Raw genomic sequence first — 19,480 nt, forward strand, 5'->3', positions numbered from 1 at the left:
CCTTTTGCTAGTTTAGGGAGTGAAAAGGTTTCAGGTGCACAATGTTGCCCGCTGTTTAAGAGGTGAGGACTGAGTTACATGGCCACCTACGGAGTCTGGCCATTTTATTAAGTCAGCCCGCAGCACCACCTACTCTGGTCCAGAACACAACAGATTAAAACTCTGCCTTTTGTGACCTTGGAGGCAACAGGAAAGCTGTGCATCTATGTCAAAATCTATCTTTTCATGTCTGGTTTAAAAATCTGTAATTTACGTGGGCAATGATCTCAGTGTTGGAACAAATCTCTTTTATTTGCTGCTGGAAGCTGCCTGGGCCACTCATTAGTACATCAGAGGTCAGATGCATGCCGGGGCGGCAGCTGGGACACTGATGATTTCATACGGCTTTGTATGAGTGCCGATGGCCTGTGGCGCTGTAAATCGGGCTCAGAGTTCTAATTTTTTCAAAACCTCACGGGAGTTAGTCCAACACTTGCTTCTTGTGAGATAGAACTTAAGATAATATTTATAGTGGAGGGCAAAGGAAAAATAATAACTAATGGGAACATTGTGGAAAGAATGATAGTAACCTATTAAAGTAAATTATGTGGGGCTGTCAGAGCAACTCATTCATGAGCTCCACGAGTATCTGTCAGGTCCGTAGCCAGGATGAGTGCCTCACCACTGAGTCAGGGCTCCAAATCCCCCCACATCATGGCCACACTAGGTCATTGGTGGGAGGGTTTCTCCCCTCACTTTTTTTTGAGGCATAATTTACATAAAATAAACATAATTGTACATTTTGAATTTTGACAATTATATACTTCTGTAACACCCCTTTTGTCAGCTTCTCTTGATATTTTCACCTTAGTTTTGCCTTCGTTGTAAGTGAAATCATGCAGTATATTTTAATTTTTTAAACAATAGTTTTTATTAAAGTCTTAGAAATATTCGCATTTTATAACTTAATAAAAACAAATTCTCTGTATCATACTTTAATACCTAGTTTGTCCCTTTAAAAAAAAGATTTTTTTTATATTTTAAGTTGTTATTTTAATTCCACTTAACATAAAGTGTTTATTTTCAAGTGTACAATGCAGTGATTCAACACTTCCATACATGACTTGGTGCTCATCACAGCAAGTGCACTCCTTAAATAGTATATTTTTTTATTTTGGCTTTTTCCAGCAATTATAATCCTTTCAAATAAATGAGTCTGAAAAGTTGTGCAGATATTACCATAGTCTGTTTCTCTGATATGGAAGTTTTGTTTCGGCTTTTGAAGTGGAACAATTTTTAAGTAACTCCAGTTTTATTTAAGTCAACAAGTTTATTAAAAACTGTTTGGTAGGCAGTAGTCCAAAGCACAAGTCTCGGGGCACCTGGGTGGCTCAGCGCCCAACTCTTGATTTCAGCTCAGGTCATGATCTTAGGGTTTGTTAGGTCTGTGCTGGGCATGGAGCTTGCTTAAGATACTCTCCTTCTCCCTCTACCCTTCCCCTTGTCTAAAAAAAATAAAAATACAATTCTGGCATGTTCTTGGCATGTTCTCCCCACCCCCACCCCCCTTCATACTTGGATAGAGAGCACTTGTGGGGCCTGGAGGGGCAGAGGGAGAGGAAGGAGAAGCTGATTCTTTAATGAGCGGGGAGCCTGACAACTGGCTCAATTCCAAGACTTTAGGATCATGATCGAACCAAAGGCAGATGCTTCACTGGCTGAGCCACCCAGGCACCCCACAGTTCTGGCATGTTCTAAAATGTCCCTTGGTGTCATGTAATATAACTTGATCTATTGAAGGAGCCCCCAAGCACAAGTGGGTCACTTGCAAGTGACAAGAATATACTCCTTGACTGTGGGCCTTTGTTAAAGCCTTCAGGGAGTATGAGAGGAACTCCAGGCCATGGGCGTAAACTCTGCTGGTCTTGGTATGGCTGTGGTCAGCAGGGAATGTGCCTTAGGCTGCATAGGCTGGGCAAAGATAACAAGGCTCCAGCCTGAAAACCAGAGTCTGACCAGGAGACTAATGAATAAATAGTCCAGTAATCAAGGGAGCTCTCACAGGTTGGGTTCCCTAGGGGCAGACGCTGGAGAATGAGTTTATCAGCAGCTGTGAGAGGCAGGAGGAAGCAAGATGGAAGCAGGCCTACCAAGGGCGGGACTGTCATGCCCTCACTGCCACCTGTGCCACCTGCTGCAAAGCCTGACTGGAATAGGAGGGATAGAGAGCTGTTAGTATAGGGAGGATGTTTCAGGTAACAGAAACCGTTTGAAAGAGGCTTAGCTGCTCACCCCCAGAGTTGCTATGTATATTGTCTCACACCTAGTGTTTTGTGACATCATGATTAATACCTTAAAAAAATTAGAGGTGTGGAGACACGTGGGTGGCTCAGTAGTAGAGCGTCTGCCTTAGGCCCAGGGTGTGATCCTGGGGTCCTGGGATGGAGTCCCATGTTGGGCTCCCCACAGGGAGCCTGCTTCTCCCTCTGCCTGTGTCTCTGCTTTCTCGGTCTCTCATGAATAAATAAATAAAATCTTTTAAAAAAATAAATAAAATTAGGGACACCTGGCTGGCTCAGTCAATGGAGCATGCGACTCTTGATCTCGAGATTGTGTTTGAGCCCCACATTGGTGGTAGAGATTATTTAAATCTTTTCTAAAAAGAGAGGGGAAAAAACTAAATGTGTCTTTTTGTGACTTCAAAGGCTCTGAGAACTGCGGACTGTAGCTCAGTGTGGGAGGTACGGACCTTATGCAGGCTGGTTTTCCTCCAAATCCCTGTGCCTCCTTCCCACCTCAGCTCTGCCCTGAGAGCTCACCTGGAGGGTTTGCCCAGCCCTGTCAAAACCACAGCTCTCTGAGTAGGGTCCAAAATGTGGCCTGTATCATCATTTTTTGCCTCTGACAGCCCCCCCCCCCCTTTTAAAGATTTTATTTATTTATTCATGAGAGTCAGAGGGAGAGAGAGAGAGGGAGGGAGAGAGGCAGAGAAGCAGGCTCCACGCAGGGAGCCCGACACACAGGGAGCCCGACGTGGGACTCGATCCCGGGTCTCCAGGATCACACCCCAGGCTGCAGGCGGCGCCAAACCGCTGAGCCACCCGGGCTGCCCCTGACAGGCCCTTTCTTGTCACGTTTACTGCTGTACCCTCAGCTTTAAATAAGAGGTGGCCGTCATAAGAATTTGTGAACGTATTTTGTCTGTGACTGACAAAACTGGAAGGCGTTGTGTGCTGTGCTGCCCAGGGTGTCATTGTTCTCTGGGGTTTCCATCGTTGAGAACCCTTGATAGAGGAGGGGTTTTCTTCCAGGATGAACTCAAAAAGTCCCTTTCATACTTTTTAATCTAACATTTCTGGGGACCATAAATTGAGGTTTTGTTTGTTTGTTTTAATCTGCAGGTGGGACGCCTGGGTGGCTTAGCGGTTAAGCATCTGCCTTCGACTCAGGGCATGATCCTGGAGTCCCGGGATCGAGTTCCGCGTCGGGTTCCTTGTATGGAGACTGTTTCTCCCTCTTTCTAGGTCTCTGCCTCTCTCATGAATAAATAAAATATTTTTTTAAAAACTCCCATCTGCACGTAAGCCCAGCCAAATTCAAGCACTCAATTTGAAAGCAGAATTACTCATCTAATTTTCTTTTTATTCGGTTTTTACCTTTATTTTCATTTTAAAGATTTTATTTATTTATTGATGAGAAACACACAGAGGCAGAGACCTAGGCAGAGGGAGAAGCAGGCTCCCTGCGAGGGACTCTATCCCAATCCTGGATCCTGGGACCTCGCCCCGAGCCAAAGGCAGACGCTCAACCACTGAGCCTCCTAAGTGTCCCTGGTTTTTAGCTTTAAAAGGGTAATGGTTCTGTTTTTGTATATATCAGTATCAAAAGCTGTGTGCTCAGGGAGTGTCCTTCTAGGGAGAAGGAATGGTATATGTGAGGGCCCTGAGACCAGGGAATAATGTGGCAGCGTTGTTAGGATAGAAAATGGGGACCTGTATACCTGGCTCTGGGGCTTTGGAACCTGGTTCTCACCAGCAGGAAAGCAGGTGATGGGAGGGGGTTGGGAAGGATCTATTAAAGGGTTGGGTAACCTTGTGAGCTGGGCCCTGTTTGGTGGTAGTTTGCTGGTGTTGGAAAGAGAGGGTTCAGTGTCCATTGGAAGTGTGAAGTTTTCTCAAAAAAAAAATAGGGAAGGGAGGGGCCCCTGGCTGGGCTCAGAGGAGCATGCAACTTTTGACCTCAGGATTGTGAGTTCTAGCCCCACCTTGAAGATAAGTTTGGCTTTAAAAGGCGGGTTGGGGACAGAACATCAATATATGGCTTTTGGAGGGTAGCACAGAAACCTCAAGTGAAAAGCACATGGCTTTTCAGGGTCTTCAAAGTAATGTGTCTCTGTTGGCACCAAACCCCAGCCTGAAGCTGTTAGAGTTTAATGACATTCCTCTCTGTTTTCAACCCTTCTTTATAAAATTTGTCCTATCCATGCCAAGCCTAAAATTTTGGTCTGGAGCTGAGTAGGTTCCTGTGACCTCAGTTTGGGCTGTTCTTGGACACTCCACTCCACCACCAGGTAGTTCTGACTCTTTCTTAGTTTAGCTTAGGAATGAATCTTGCTCAACTACTGGCCAGATAGGCAGTCCAAATCCAGATAGACAATACCCTAAGTCCTTGCATTCAGATGTTCCTCGACATGTAAGATTTCTGATTTTAGACAGTTAATATTGTGTACATATATTAAGTAACAATGCCACAAAATAATGAATATTAGTGTTTCTCATGTGAAGTGCATGAACTCTCACACTAAATGCTATAGGTAAAAGTCATAAATCATTTTCATGCCTGTTTGGGTTTTGCTGCCAAATAGCTTATATAAACACTGGGTTTCCAGAGCCTGTTGATTTGGGAATTGCAGAAAGGGCATTGTGGGTTTGCATATGGATCCCCAATGTTTGCTTCACATGGTGTTCGAACAATATTCTCTGGGACTGATAAGTGTTGTTTTTATTCTTTTTTTTAAAGATTTTATTTATTTATTCATGAGAATACACAGAGAGGAGAGAGAGAGAGGCAGAGACACAAGCAGAGGGAGAAGCAGGCTCCATGCAGGGAGCCTGACGTGGAACTCTATCCTGGAACTCTATCCCGGGTCTCCAGGATCACGCCCTGGGCTGAAGGCGGTGCCAAACCGCTGAGCCATCCTGGCTGCCCTGTTGTTTTTATTCTTAACACCTCTTTCCATGTACATTGCCTCAGACCCTTTCTGCTATCCACCTCCAAAGACACCCCCAACTAGCAGCCCCACTGTCCCCATGCCTTTGTGTTTGGGAACCATCTCCTTACCAACCACTGAGGATACAAAACACAAGGCTTGCTTTATTGCTGCTCCTCTGAGCTGGTTCTTTTTAGTCTCAGTGTCCACTGAAGCCTTCTAGCCAAGCAGAAATGGACTTTAACTCCCAATCCCAACATTGACCATCTCATCTGGTGTCCCCCTGCTGGCTTTTTGTGTATGTTTGATCCTGTCAGGAACAGAAACTGGGCCTTGACAACCTTTTTTCACCTGTGTGGAGGTTGATGAGATTTAAAGTTAGTAAGTTCGAAAATCTTTGTTATTCACCCTCGCAAGTATATTTTTCTTCTCATACTTCAAGTGATGTAGCAATCTTATATATATTGCCAAATTGGAATAGAGGTGTATAAAGAACAAGGGTAATGCAACATAGCATTGCTTGTGATTTTTTTTTTTTTTTTTTAAACCAGGAAATGGCTTTAAAAGTCTTAGCAGGTACGAATTAAATAAGTTGTGGTACATCCACAGGCAACATACCATGCAGCCATTTATAAAACAGGCAGCTTGACCCAGAACATTCTCCAAGTAAATATAGTTAAGTGAAAAAGGCTGACAAAATATATTCCTATTTGTGTCTTTTTAAAAATTTACATATGGGAAGCCTGGGTGGCTCAGTGGTTTATCACCTGCGTTCAGCCCAGGGTATGATCTGGAGTCCCGGGATCGAGTCCCACGTCGGGCTCCCTGCATGGAGCCTGCTTCTCTCTGCCTGTGTCTCTGCCTCTCTCTCTGTGTGTGTCTCTCATGAATAAATAAAAATTTTTTAAAAATTTACATATGCATAGAATGTAACATATTTTTAGATGGTTACATAAAAAAGAAACAAGTGAGAAATTGGGAGATTTTAAAAACTATTTGTAAAAAAAAAACTTTGTACTTACATCGTTTTGCACTAAAAATGCATATGTGTTCCCTAGTATTTTTTTTTTAAGATTTTATTTTTATGTCATTTCTACACCAATGTGGGGCTAGAACTCCTAATCCCGAGATCAAGAGTTGCATGCCCTACCAATTGAGCCAGCCAGGCACCCTCCTAAAACATTTTTTTTATTTTTTATTTATTTATGATAGTCATCACACACACACACACACACACACACAGAGGCGCAGAGACACAGGCAGAGGGAGAAGCAGGCTCCATGCACCAGGAGCCCGACGTGGGATTCGATCCCGGGTCTCCAGGATCGCGCCCTGGGCCAAAGGCAGGCGCCAATCTGCTGCGCCACCCAGGGATCCCCTAAAACATTTTTTTAAATGCTTCAGCACACGCCCCGCCCCGGCCACATTAACTCATCCTCAGCTATGATTCTGCCGATTTGAGGTGGTGGTAGTGATTGTGCGTGCAGCTGGTACAGATTCTTTCGTTCCCCTCTTCTCCATGGCCCCCAGGTCACAGCTCTGTATCAGCACGTGGCCAGAGATGCAGGGGGGACTCCAGATTTGAACTTGGTTTTGGAGCATTGGCATTCTGTATATTTTCCCTAAATCATGTAAAAGCTGGTTTTGAGGTTATTGAATAGGCTTAGTTTCAGACTGGCTCAACTCTACTCCTTGAAGTTGGTTTAATTTTTTTTTTTTAATAGCATGCAGGGTGGCTTATGCAGGTAAGGCTTTTGGTTGTCACCCGCCATCCTCCAATTCATTTCTGTAGTGGGAGGCTTAGAACCCCCTTTGCGTGGGTGGTGACCTCCTTTTGTTGAGGCCTGAGTTTGTGGGAGGCCATATGTCCCCAGTTGTTTTAAGGGATGTGAAAGAAATCTCCAATGTAAGTGTACAGCAGTTGATACATTTCGGTTTGTTGGGGCATTTCGATGAGGAGTAGCCCCTCCATCCTTTCAGTTTACATTCTTTAGTGATGTGGTTAGTTGTATTTTAAACTGGAAGCTCATTCTTTCAGATGCACGGTGCTCTAATAGGAGTCCCCTGGGTGTGTGTGTGTTTTCTTTGTTTCATCTCAGGTAGTATAAAAAGTAGATTCCAGAAACACATACACAGTCTTGTTCATTAATAAAGCACTTTATTTAGATCCTGGCTAAGGTAAACCTGCCTGGTTGGTATTTTTATTTATTTATTTTTTCTTTAACCTCCCTCCTTCCTCTCCTGCTGGGCCCACATTCCTAGGTCTTTGTCTCTGCCTGGTATTTTAGAAATTATGGGAGAGGAAGGCAGTGGGTGGGGCTTTCTGAAAGCTGGGGGCAGGGAAGAGGGTGGTCACTTGGAAGGTCAGAGGTCAGCCTGCTCCTTTCAGCTGGGGCAGCCAGATTGTCGCCAAGCAAAGGAGGAGGGGGGGATGGAGGGGGGCGTGTTGTGCATCTGCCTGGGAAGCCCCAAACAGGCAGCTCCAGGCCCTGGAATTCCTGCCGCCAGAGGACCACTCCTTCCCCCGCTTTCCGGAGCTGCAGTTCATGGCCTCTGCCACATTTCTAGCCCTTTGGAGGATGTGGGTTCCAGTTTTTTCATTTAAAATAATCTTCCAGGGGGATCCCTGGGTGGCGCAGCGGTTTGGCGCCTGCCTTTGGCCCAGGGCGCGATCCTGGAGACCCGGGATCGAATCCCACGTCGGGCTCCCAGTGCATGGAGCCTGCTTCTCCCTCTGCCTGTGTCTCTGCCTCTCTCTCTCTCTGTGACTATCATAAATAAATAAAAATTAAAAAAAATAATAATAATCTTCCAGGGATCCCTGGGTGGCGCAGCAGTTTAGCGCCTGCCTTTGGCCCAGGGTGCAATCCTGGAGACCCGGGATAGAATCCCACGGTGCATGGAGCCTGCTTCTCCCTCTGCCTCTGTCTCTGCCTCTCTCTCTCTCTCTCTCTCTCTCTCTCTGTGTGTGTGTGTGTGTGACTATCATAAATAAATCAAAATTAAAAAAAAAAAATCTTCCAGGATGCCTGGGTGGCTCAGCGTATGAGCCATCTGCCTTTGGCTCAGGATGTGATCCCGGACTTCTGGGATCCCGGAGTTCTGGGATCGAGTTCCCGCACGGGAAGCCTGTGTGTGTCTCATGAATAAATCTTTAATAAATAAACAAATAATCTTCCAGCTATTTCAGAGAGAATTGTACCCACGTGCACCCTTACCTATTATCTGTGTTGTCACAGGCTCTAAAATTGTGGGTTTTTGACCTTAGAAATTGCACGTAGATGATGTGGAGTTTCTAAGTAGAACTTGAAATCTTCCCAAAGGTTTATGCTAGCTTTAGCTAGACGGTGTATAAAAATTGGCCATATTTTCAGTTTTAGGGCCTTTTTATTTAAAAAGTTCATCGTTTATTCATTATAAGCACTACTGGGACTATGCTGTTTTACTCACCCATAGCTTTTTATTATCAACTATGTGGGTGTCCCCTAGCACCTCTGTGATGACCCTGTTGTCCTCCTGGAACTGCAGAGTACTGGCACCTCCAAAATTACAGTGTGATAATGTTGTAAGTGTTCTAGGCACTTAGAGCTGCATCAATCCTCTGTGAAGTGATGCCAGGCAGGATTGCATCCAGAGGACCCCACTGCCCACTTTGGAGGTATCTGGGCTCTCAGGGATAGGTATTGAGAGTGGCCCAGTGCCAGGGGCTGTGGGTACCCTGTTGCTACCTGTTATGACCAGGATTTCTTTTCTGGCTACTTCCTCTGCAGAATGCTTTAAAACTTAACTATTTGCAAGGTATCTCCTATGTACAACATCATCCAGGCTCTGGATTATAAAAACCTAAAACCTGGAAAAATTACCGTTGTCCCTTGTAGTTACACAATTGGTGCCTGGCTTCCTTGCTTAGCCTAGGATTATTTTAAAGCCTTTTGGTTTCTGGTGTTGGGTTCCTGAGAATAGGGTTCCTGGGATTTTATGGATGAAAGTGGTCTCCTGAGGCACCTAGCCAGAACCCTTGTGTTTCATACATGAGACAAACTCAGTCAGGTGATTGGATAGATGGCTTCGTGGCCAGATGGTGCCAAGCTGGGGCTAACAGCCTCAGGTTCTTCCCACTCACTGTATAAGTGAGAGTGGTTATGCTTGCACAGATGGAAGCATGAGGTTGAGTTGTTGAAACGGGAGCAGGGGTTGCTTTAGCACCACATTATGAAAAGAGACTAAGAATTTCTCCTAAGCTTTTCCAGTTTAGCATTGAAAGTTAGCTTGAGAATTTTAGCTTTATCAGATTAGAAAGATTAGATCATCTCTAAAAGGTGAACCTATTTTAAAATGCTATTGGTCATGGGGCCCCTGGGTGGCTCAGTTGGTTAAGCATACGACTCTTGATTTCAGCTCAGGTCATGATCTCAGGGTCATGGGATCTAGCCCAGCAGCAGGCCGGATCTGGGCTGAGTGTGGAGCTTGCCTAAGATCCTCTCCCTCCCCCAAACACTATTGGTCTTGAAGGCAAATTACCATCCCCAAATTTCAGTCTCCCAAGGTTCCTGAGGAAGCACTGCATTGGACAAAGGGTCCGAGTCCAGTCACAAACCTGGTCCCATTTCCCTCCTATAAAACAGGGTCCATAAAACTTTTCCATATCAGAACCATTTCTTAGAAATAGGAACATCATATCCTAAATCTTCCCCCTATTTGTGAATCCAAAAGTTCCGGAGAATTAGACTAACCCATGCAGGATCACTTTGAATGCCCTGAACCCTGAGTGGAGTAGGCCTGCTTCCCTGACTGAGCTCTGAGTTTCTTATTTTTTCTTTCTTTTTTTTTTTTTAAGATTTTATTTATTTATTAATGAGAGACCCAGAGAGAGAGAGAGAGAGGCAGAGACACAGGCAGAGGGAGAAGCAGGCTCCCTGCAAGGACCCCCATGTGGGACTCGATCCCGTGACTCCAGGATCAGGCCCTGGGCCGAAGGCAGGCACCCAACCCCTGAGCCACCCAGGTGTCCCTGAGTTTATTTTCTAGTGGACACGCTCTCTTCCAATGTGTTGGTTAGTTAATAAGATAATGTAAATGGGGAGCACCTGGGTCACTCAGCTGGTTGGACGTCTGTCTCTTGGTTTGGGCTCACGTTGTGATCTCACTTCGTTGCGGCTCTGCTCGATGGGGAATCTGCTTGAGATTCTCTCCCCACTCATTTATTTGAGCTAGCATATGCTTTCAAATAAATAAATCTTTAAAATAACCTGAAGAGAAGAGATGCAACATTCTCACTTCTACCCAGGGCCCTTTCTGTGTGGGTCTTCCTGTTGGAAACATTGGAGCCCTCCTTCCCCATCTCTGTGTCCTGTAACACTGTCTGCTCCTGGGCCAGGGTGAGCTCCTCTACTGTGCGACATGGAATCACCTTGCCTCAAGTCTCCCATACAGGACTTATTCCACCTTACTGAGTTAAGGTGCTTAGTGCTCTGGTGAAGAGCTGGTGTCAGGCATATCATGGAACCAGCTCTCCACAAGGCTTATGTTGGCCCCCCACTTCTGCCCTTGCTTGCTGTGTGGCCCTAAGACGACATGACCTCTTGTCTTCCTCTTGGGATTAAGCATATTCTGTATAGGAAAACTGCCCCTTGGACACCGCTTCTCTGCCTGTTGCATGTTGGTTGGCTTTTGCTCACACCCAGGTATACCAGCAGCAAATTTAAGCCCTGCTCTTGAAAGCAGTCCAGCAAACATTTACAGAGAGTGGTGCTAAGTGCTCTGCTCTGGAGGGATGCAACCAGACTGGCACAGTTTCTGTGCCAAGGAGCTTTCACTCTTAAGAGCTTCTCATTTATCAGCAGGTGGAGGTTGTGCCAACCCTTCTGCCTCCCAGCATGCTGGGCCCCAGGAAATACAGAACATCACATAAAGCGGTCTGTCAGCATGGGCTGCCTCTCAGGGTCAACTCCTTGGAACGACTTGGCAGGAAGAAGAAAGACAAGAAGCTGGCTGACCTTACCACTAGCTTTTTGCCTTCTTTCCAGAAGCTTAAGCCTGTAGCTTGAGTGCCTGGGAGAACCATGGTTTGCACTTTGCACTAATCTCCTTGATTGGAGGGTGGCTGCAAGCTGTGGTGTGAGGGTGATTAATACTGGCTCCTAACCTCCTTTCACAGAATCAGACACGGGTGGCAAGACAGATTTTTCTGGTGTATTCTTTCATTTGGGCCACCAATCTCAGACCAGGGAAATATAACCTTAAAACTTTTCTAGGTAATTAATGGGAGATATAGGGAAAATCTCTTATGCCAGGAGAATTGTTTTGTTTCCTCTTTGCCTTTGGAGTGTCTCAGTTATAGGTCTGAACGAAACTGGAGTGGATAGAGGAATTGGTTATTTTTTTCTTTGATTTTGGGGCAGAGGGGGTGGGAAGGAGGGCATGCTGTGCTCACATTGAAGTGCTCCCTATTTCTGTAGGGGTGTGTTTGTTAAATTGGAAGCAGTTGGCTGAGGCTCTGGAATCCACAGAGCACCCCCATGGCTCCCCCCCCCCCCCACTAGTCCCAAATCTCTGATTAATAATGCCTGTCTCCTCTCTGGTCCGCAGGTGCTGCACCTGTACTGTGACACTTGTTCAGTGCCCATCTGTCGTGAGTGCACAATGGGCCGGCATGGGGGCCACAGCTTCATCTACCTCCAGGAGGCGCTGCAGGACTCGCGGGCACTTACCATCCAGCTGCTGGCTGACGCACAGCAGGGCCGCCAGGCAATCCAGGTCAGTGCTTCTCTGCCTTTCATCTGCTTTCCTTGTTCTTTCTTGCACATAAAACCTTTCCCACTCTCCCTTTCAGATGGCATGTGTAGATTACTGGGCAGGTTCCAGTGTGTGGGGGCCATGGAACAATGAACCAATGAGCTCATGTGACATCCACCCAGCAGTAATCCCTTGGGGGCAGGTGGAGGGTTTGCGAAGATGAGAGGGGTGTGGCTGAAGGTGACTAGCCAGTCAGTGCTTGTTGTGGACACTGAGGCTGGGCCCCCACCACGCCATCAGCCTGCTTCTCCTCCAGACCTCTCCCCAAGAGAGGTGGGCATCAGCATACCTCAGCCGGGACTGCAGGAAGACTGGCTACTTAATGCTTTCAAGAGAGATATCTCTGCTGCTCAGATTTATTTATTTATAGGTGAGCAATCAGTGAGCAAAAGAAGTTTATCTCAAATTCTTTCTAAGTAATAAAGCCACCACCTGGTAACTGAGACCTTGTGTTTCTGTTGAGTCCCCATCCGTTTTGGGTTAGGTGTAACTTTGGGACATAGCAGAGTTCTTTTACAGTTAAGTGATGGCATGACTAAATTCATTTACAATCTTCTTGTCTGGTCCAGGTGACAGGGTTTTAGGAAAAGAAAAAAAATCATGGGATGTGTTTTTGTCTCCTAGGATAAAGCTTGAAAGCCAGGAAACATTGCTAATCGTTAGAGGAAAAATTGAATGGGAAACTGCTAATGACATTCTGAAGAGTATTTGAATATGTGAATTGTTTTTAAAAAAAAATAAGATTTTTTTTTTTTTGAAATGGTGAAAAATGGATCCTGTGTTCTATTGAAGGGGCAGATGAATGGTTTTGGGTGTTAGCAAGTTTCTCAGCAACTATCACATTCCTATGCATGATAGTGAAGTAGTCTTTCTGAAGAGTCAGACCATCAGATATTTAAGTCATATAATTAGAGGTTTGAGAATCTGTTTCTTTTTTTTTTTTTTTTTTTTAAAGAAAGCCTCATTTTATTTTTTTTAATTTTTATTTATTTATGATAGAGAGAGAGAGAGAGGCGCAGAGACACAGGCAGAGGGAGAAGCAGGCTCCATGCACCGGGAGCCCGACGTGGGATTCGATCCTGGGTCTCCAGGATCAGCCCTGGGCCAAAGGCAGGCGCCAAACCGCTGCGCCACCCAGGGATCCCGAGAATCTGTTTCTGCAGTGACTAATTCTGGCATATTCTTATGCCAGAGTTGTCTGCTTTCTTTTGTATGCCTTTAGAGTGGCTCTTGGTTGCTCTTAAATCATTGCTTGCCAGCATCCCTGCTAGTGCATGGTTCTATTTTATTTCTGTTCTATTTCGGTGAACTTGTCCCCGTGGATGAAATGGTCTGTGGCTTCCCACTACCATTAGGACTCGGTCGATTAATTGCCTTACCCTGCTGGTGTCTCCTGGACTCTGGCTGCTGTCAGTATCACCTGGGTGAGCTTAAAGACCTGCTGTGTCTGAGTTCTGCCACCCAGGTTGTGGTATAATGTTATTAACCCCTTTCTGTCCTTGGAGGTTGAGAACACTCAGGGGTCTCTAAAACGTGTTTGAGAGAATTGCTAGAGGCTTAAGGAGAGATCTGTGGTTAAAATGATGAAATCTCAAGGAAGTAGAAATTTCAATTTTCTGTGGAGAGGAAAGAAAGTAGACGTGCAGAAAATTTGTCTGCAGGGCTTATCTTTCTACAGCAAACACAGTCAGTGTTAGCTGAGGGTCTGCCGTATGAGTAGTGAAAAGAACCTTGGGATGAAACTCAAATGTCAGTTGGTACTACTGTACTGTGCCTGATGGGTAGAGGAGCCAAGTGGCAGGTGGGATACCTGGGCTGAGGTGGAAGGCTCAGTTTGTATGGCCACATCCAGCTACATCTGCTGAACATCAATTGCATCAGTTATGAATTAACTTCTAGAAGTCCTTGTGTAATTAAGAGTGTGTGGGAGGCAGGAAGGGTACTCTTTTGTGGCTCTTGGTTATAATTCTTCAGAACCTATATTCGCCCAATGATCTGAAGATTAAGGCATGATTGGCTACCCATTTCTGTCTGGGTGTTCTTGTCAGTTTCTCAACACACTTACCATTCCTAAGATTATCTGGGGGCCCTCTAATGAGGCCTTCGTACCTGTTAAGAAGGAACTCCTCTTGATGTTGATAGAAAAAACACAGCCTTCTTTCCCTCTGCTTTCACTCTCTGATGCCAACACATGCCTTTGTGGGGAAAGAGAAATTGAAGTAAAGATTGAGAACAAGTTAGTTTTGCTCAAAAATCCTTGCCTGAAGAACCAGTTTGTTCCCATGTGAGCCTTAGAAACAAGCTCTGTCTCCAAAGTCAGAGTGGGTATGACCCACTTTTCATTGTGAGCTAGTGTTTTGCAAATGGATTCCTTCTAGGGGTCTGGACACTCAGTTGTGTGTCATTGAAACTCATTGAGAATGGAGAGGAGTTTGCATGTGTTAAGTGAATATTTAACTGAGCCTTTGCTTTATTAAGGGATAATACAGTTCTGAAAGGTTGTGTAGAGTTCTGTCTCAGGGACTCCTCTAAAAGCCATCTAGAAGACACTGGAAAAGACAGCCACCATCTAGTACAGGGCACGCTTTTGTTTATTGATATAAAGGATAATAAGACTTGTATGTGAATCCACAGGTGTTTTCTCCTTTGGTCACTCAAGATGACAAATTCTGAGATTTTGAGAGGTTCCCCACAGGGTAAAGAAGTGACCTTGAAATGCCAGGAACAGACACAGCTTTGGGTGCATGGTGCTTCAGGTCCTTGATTTTTTTTTTTTTTTCCCCTTGCAGTTGATTAAAATGTTAATGAGGTAAAGGACCCAAACATATAATTTTTATGCTGCCATTTATAGCTTTTATATTAAAGAATATATCAGAAGACTGGTTTCTGCAAACTGGGGAAGGAAGGAGGAACACAGGCAATTACAATAAAATTTTGGGGGAGTGATAAGTTATTTTAAAAAATACATATAATTGGTGCCACACAGCCCTCCTCCACCCTTTAAATCACTAAATCCATTTAACCAAAATACAGAATAATTCTGATCACAGGGTAAAAAGAGATTCTGATTTCCTTTTCAAGGAACATTTAAATCACAAGTTTGAGTCGGAAGTCACTGGTCTAAGAAACTGTCCTCAACCTGTTCATTTACTCTTAATAGTAATACTGAATAATAATAAAAAAATAGTAATACTGGGACGCCTGGGTGGCTCAGTGGTTGAGCGTCTGCCTTTGACTCAGAGAGTGATCCCGGGGCCCCGGGATCGAGTCCCACGTCGGACTCCCTGCATGGAGCCCGCTTCTCCCTCTGCCTGTATCTCTGCCTCTCTCTCTCTCTGTCTCTCATGAATAAATAAAAAAATCTTTAAAAAAAATAGTAATACTGAATAAACATATCATTCGGGAGCTTTTAGGTGCTGCTTGTTTGTATTGGCAAATTGGCAGATCCAAGAAACAGTATATATCCTGGAAATAGGCTTTACTTCTGCTAATAACTTAAGGCATCACACTAAATAAGAGGTGATAAAGGCATATATATATATATAAAATAGATTTAAATTGTAGCAAATACCAGAATAAAAACCAAACTAGGTTAAAGGAATATTGCATGGAAAGGAGGGGGCCAGTATTTAAACAAAAGAGAAACCCAAACTGAAAGTGGATATATATGTTAAAATACCCAGAGACGCAAAAGCATTCTAAGATTATATGGGATACAAGAAACCTGTGCATTTTCCCCCCAAATTTTTAAGTAACCTTAAGTAACCTTTATACCCAACACGGGGTTGAATTCATGACCCCGTGATCAAGATTCTCATGATGATGTTGTTTTTGCTGTTCTTATTCTTCTTTTTAAAGATTTTATTTATTTATTCATGAGAGATAGGCTGAGAGAGGAGGCTCCCTGGCGAGAGCTTGATGGGGGACCCCATCCTGGGACTCCAGGATGACATGCTGGGCTGAAGACAGAGACTCAGCCACTGAGCCACCCCGTGTCCCAAGAATCTCATGTTCTTCTGACTGAGCCAACCAGGAGCCCCAAGAACTTGTGCATATTATTACCATTTTTTAAAAAGATTTTATTTATTTGAGAGAGTAAGTACAAGTGGGAGGAGGAGAGGGTGAGGGAGAAACAGACTCGCCACGTGGGGCTCCATCCTGGGACTCCAGGATCATGACCTGAGCCAAAGGCAGTTGGTTAAGCGCCTCTTTTTTGGGTAAGATTTTTATGTATGTATGTATGTATGTATGTATGACACAGAGGTAGGCAGAGACATAGGCAGAGGGAGAAGCAGGCTCCTTGCAGGGACCCCTGAATCCCGACCTGAGCCACAGCGCCTGACTCCTTGTCAATCTTCCTGAGTGTCCTGGATTGGAGCCCAGCATGGGACCAGCTTTAAGGGGGAAAAAAAAAAGTAAAAAGTAGAAATGGGGTAGAGAAATAGTTGTTCTGAGAAGATCATAATAGGTAAGCACTATTTTTAGGAAGGAAAGCACAAGCAGATAAAGGAATGAAAGAGATGCAAACACCTTCCAAAGGACAGTCCAACCACTTAATGCAAACTGAGCAGTTAAACCAATTAAAAAGACACTAGAGAGTTCTATTTTTGGTAAGTAAGTATGTACACCACGCTTAATCTTTGTGGGTGGGCTAACCTGTTTTGAAAAATATCTGGAACTTCACATATGGAAGGGCCTCTTGTAGGAATCTGCAAGGCCAAGGCATGGATGGTCAAGAACAGGAATTGGGGGTTTTTTAGCCCCTTAAATTTATAAAATGTTTGTGATCACATTACAAAACAGTGTTAACCAAAATTAGCAAACCCTGAAGTTAGCTCAGGAAAAATCACAAAAAAACAGTTAAACAATGCATATAAAGATTATGAGAGGAAATAGAAATGTATTTAACATTCATCCCTATGGCCACAAATGGCCACAAATGGCTGATGGAACACAAGATAGCACATCTATATTCTGGACCATTGAAAGGAAACAGGCATTCTCCCACCTTTTATTGAGTATTCCCAGATGGCTTGCACAACACTTAAATCCATTGGCCCAAATCCAGTCTTCCACATCAGTTGCAAGGGGGAGTTTTGTTTTTTTCCTTCCAAGTTTTTAAGTTCCAGTTTGTTAACATACAGTATAGTACTATTTTCAGGTTTAGGATTCAGTGATTCATCACTTAACGTACAACACCCAGTCCACACCACAAGTGCTGTCCTTAATCACCCATCTAGCCCATCCTCTTAGCCACCTCCCCTTCAGCAACCCTCAAGTTTGTTCTCTGTGAGTCTGTTTCTTCAGTGCCTGGATGGCTAAGTTGGTTAGGTATCTGCCTTTGGCTCAGGTCATGATCTCAGGGTTCTGGGGTGCAGCCCTGCATCAGTCTCCCTGATCAGTGGGGTGTCTGATTCTCCTCCCTGTGCTGTTCCCCTGCTTATGCTCTGTCTCCTGTGTCAAACAAATAGTAAGTAAATAAATCTTAAAAATGTTGAAAAAAGTCTATTTTTTGGTTTGCCTTTTTCCCCTTTATGTTCATCTGTTTTGTTAAATTCCACATTTAAGTGGAAGTCATACAATATTTGTCTTTCTTTGACTTATTTCACTTAACATGACATACTCTAGCTCCATCTGTATTGTTGAATGTGGCCAGATTTCATTCTTTTTTGGTAGCTGAGTGATACTCCATTACACACACACACACACACACACCTTTTATCCATTCATTAGTTGGTGGACATTTGGGCTCTTTCCATATTTGGCTATTGTTGATAATGCAGCTATATACCTCAGGGTTCATGTGTACCCTCTGTATTTTTCTTTTTTTTTTAAATTTTTTTTATTTATGATAGTCACAGAGAGAGAGAGAGAGAGAGGCAGAGACACAGGCAGAGGGAGAAGCAGGCTCCATGCACTGGGAGCCCGACGTGGGATTTGATCCCGGGTCTCCAGGATCGCGCCCTGGGCCAAAGGCAGGCGCTCAACCGCTGCGCCACCCAGGGTTCCCTGTATTTTTCTTTTAGGTAAATTCCTAGAATTGGATTGTTGGATCATAGGTCAGTTCTATTTTTAACTTTTTAAAAAGTTTTTTTAAAGATTTTATTTATTTATTCATGAGAGACCCAGAAAGAGAGGCAGAGACCTAGGCAGAGGGAGAAGCAGGCTCCATGCAAGGAGCCCGATGTGGGACTTGATCCTGATCCCAGGATCACACCCAGAGCCAAAGGCAGACCACTGAGCCACCCAGGTGCCCCTATTTTTAACTTTTTGAGGAACCTTCATACAGTTTTCCAGAGTGACTACACCAGCTTGTATCCCCACCAACAGTTTAAGAGGGTTCCCCTTCCTTTCTCCACATCTTAACCAGCGTTGTTTTCCTGTGGTATTTATTTTAGCCATTTTCAGGGGAGTTTTTATCCGTGTTCATTATAGCCTTAAATAAGATAGACCTTAAATAAATAAATAAATAAATAAATAAATAAATAAATAAATAAATAAATAAATAAATAAATAAATAAATAAAATAAAAAAAAATAAGATCTTTCTGTTACTTTTCATCTGATATTAGTATAAAGTAAATAATAATGATAAGGGTGACGAGTCCCTTATTGAACGTAAGTTGTTTACCTGGTTAAAAAAACTCTTCATGTTAAACAAGAGTGATACTGTACCATTTAGCAAAAAGTTAGGAGTGCTGGGCAGCCCTGGTGGCTCAGCTGTTTAGCGCTGCCTTCAGCCCAGGGCGGGATCCTGGAGACCCAGGATTGAGTCTCGCATCTGGCTCCCTGCATGGAGCCTGCTTCTCCCTCTGCCTGTGTCTCTGCCTCTCTCTCTCTCTTTCTCTCTCTTTGTCTCTCATGAAAAAATAAATATATATATTTTTTAAAAATTAGGAGTGCTGAGTTGATGACTAAGCATAATTTTCTTAAGTTTTGTAAATGAAAATGTAAATTACTTTTAGACTTTCTGCACTACTTTGGTTCCCTGACTTTTTTTGTTTGATCACTTGTTGACCACGTAACCTGCAGGAACTCCTTGCCATGAGGAATGCGGAGAATGTCTATTTTATATGAATTAATGTAAACCAGCCCAGGAAGTAGATCAAGAAGACATTGTTTTTATTAGAAATTACTTTTACAGATAGGAAAATGGAAGCACAAAATTTAGTTGCTGTGCCTAAGATCCCAGATCTCATTAACTTAACCATAGGCCTTCTCTTTTCATCAGCAAGAATTAAGAGTCCCTGTCTACTGAGCACATTGCAACAGGCATTTTCTGTAAATAATGCCTGGGGTTTGGGTGTCATTCTTTCCATTTTGCAAAACTTTGCTTAAAAGAGATTAGGTAACCCTCCAGAAGTCACACTAACAATGAGTAGAGGAATTGCGGTTTGAATCCAAAACTGATGGTTACCTCTCATTTGGGGTCGCAGTTCACACTACCCTCCCTTCTTGTACATTCACACATAAATGTATGCAAAGGTGAAGAAAAATG

General features: G+C 44.0%; 1 protein-coding gene across 1 annotated transcript in view; it reads left to right on the forward strand.

Annotated features, from left to right (window-relative positions):
• Window positions 1-19,480, forward strand: part of TRIM71 (tripartite motif containing 71) — a 72,000-nt gene that overhangs the window by 36,863 nt on the left and 15,657 nt on the right. The window contains exon 2 of the mRNA XM_077865925.1: window positions 11,777-11,944. Within this exon, the coding sequence (XP_077722051.1) occupies window positions 11,777-11,944 (168 nt within the window). The remainder of the gene's footprint in view (window positions 1-11,776; window positions 11,945-19,480) is intronic.

The sequence above is a fragment of the Canis aureus genome, chromosome 22 (assembly GCF_053574225.1).
Source record: "Canis aureus isolate CA01 chromosome 22, VMU_Caureus_v.1.0, whole genome shotgun sequence".
Lineage (NCBI taxonomy): Eukaryota > Metazoa > Chordata > Mammalia > Carnivora > Canidae > Canis > Canis aureus.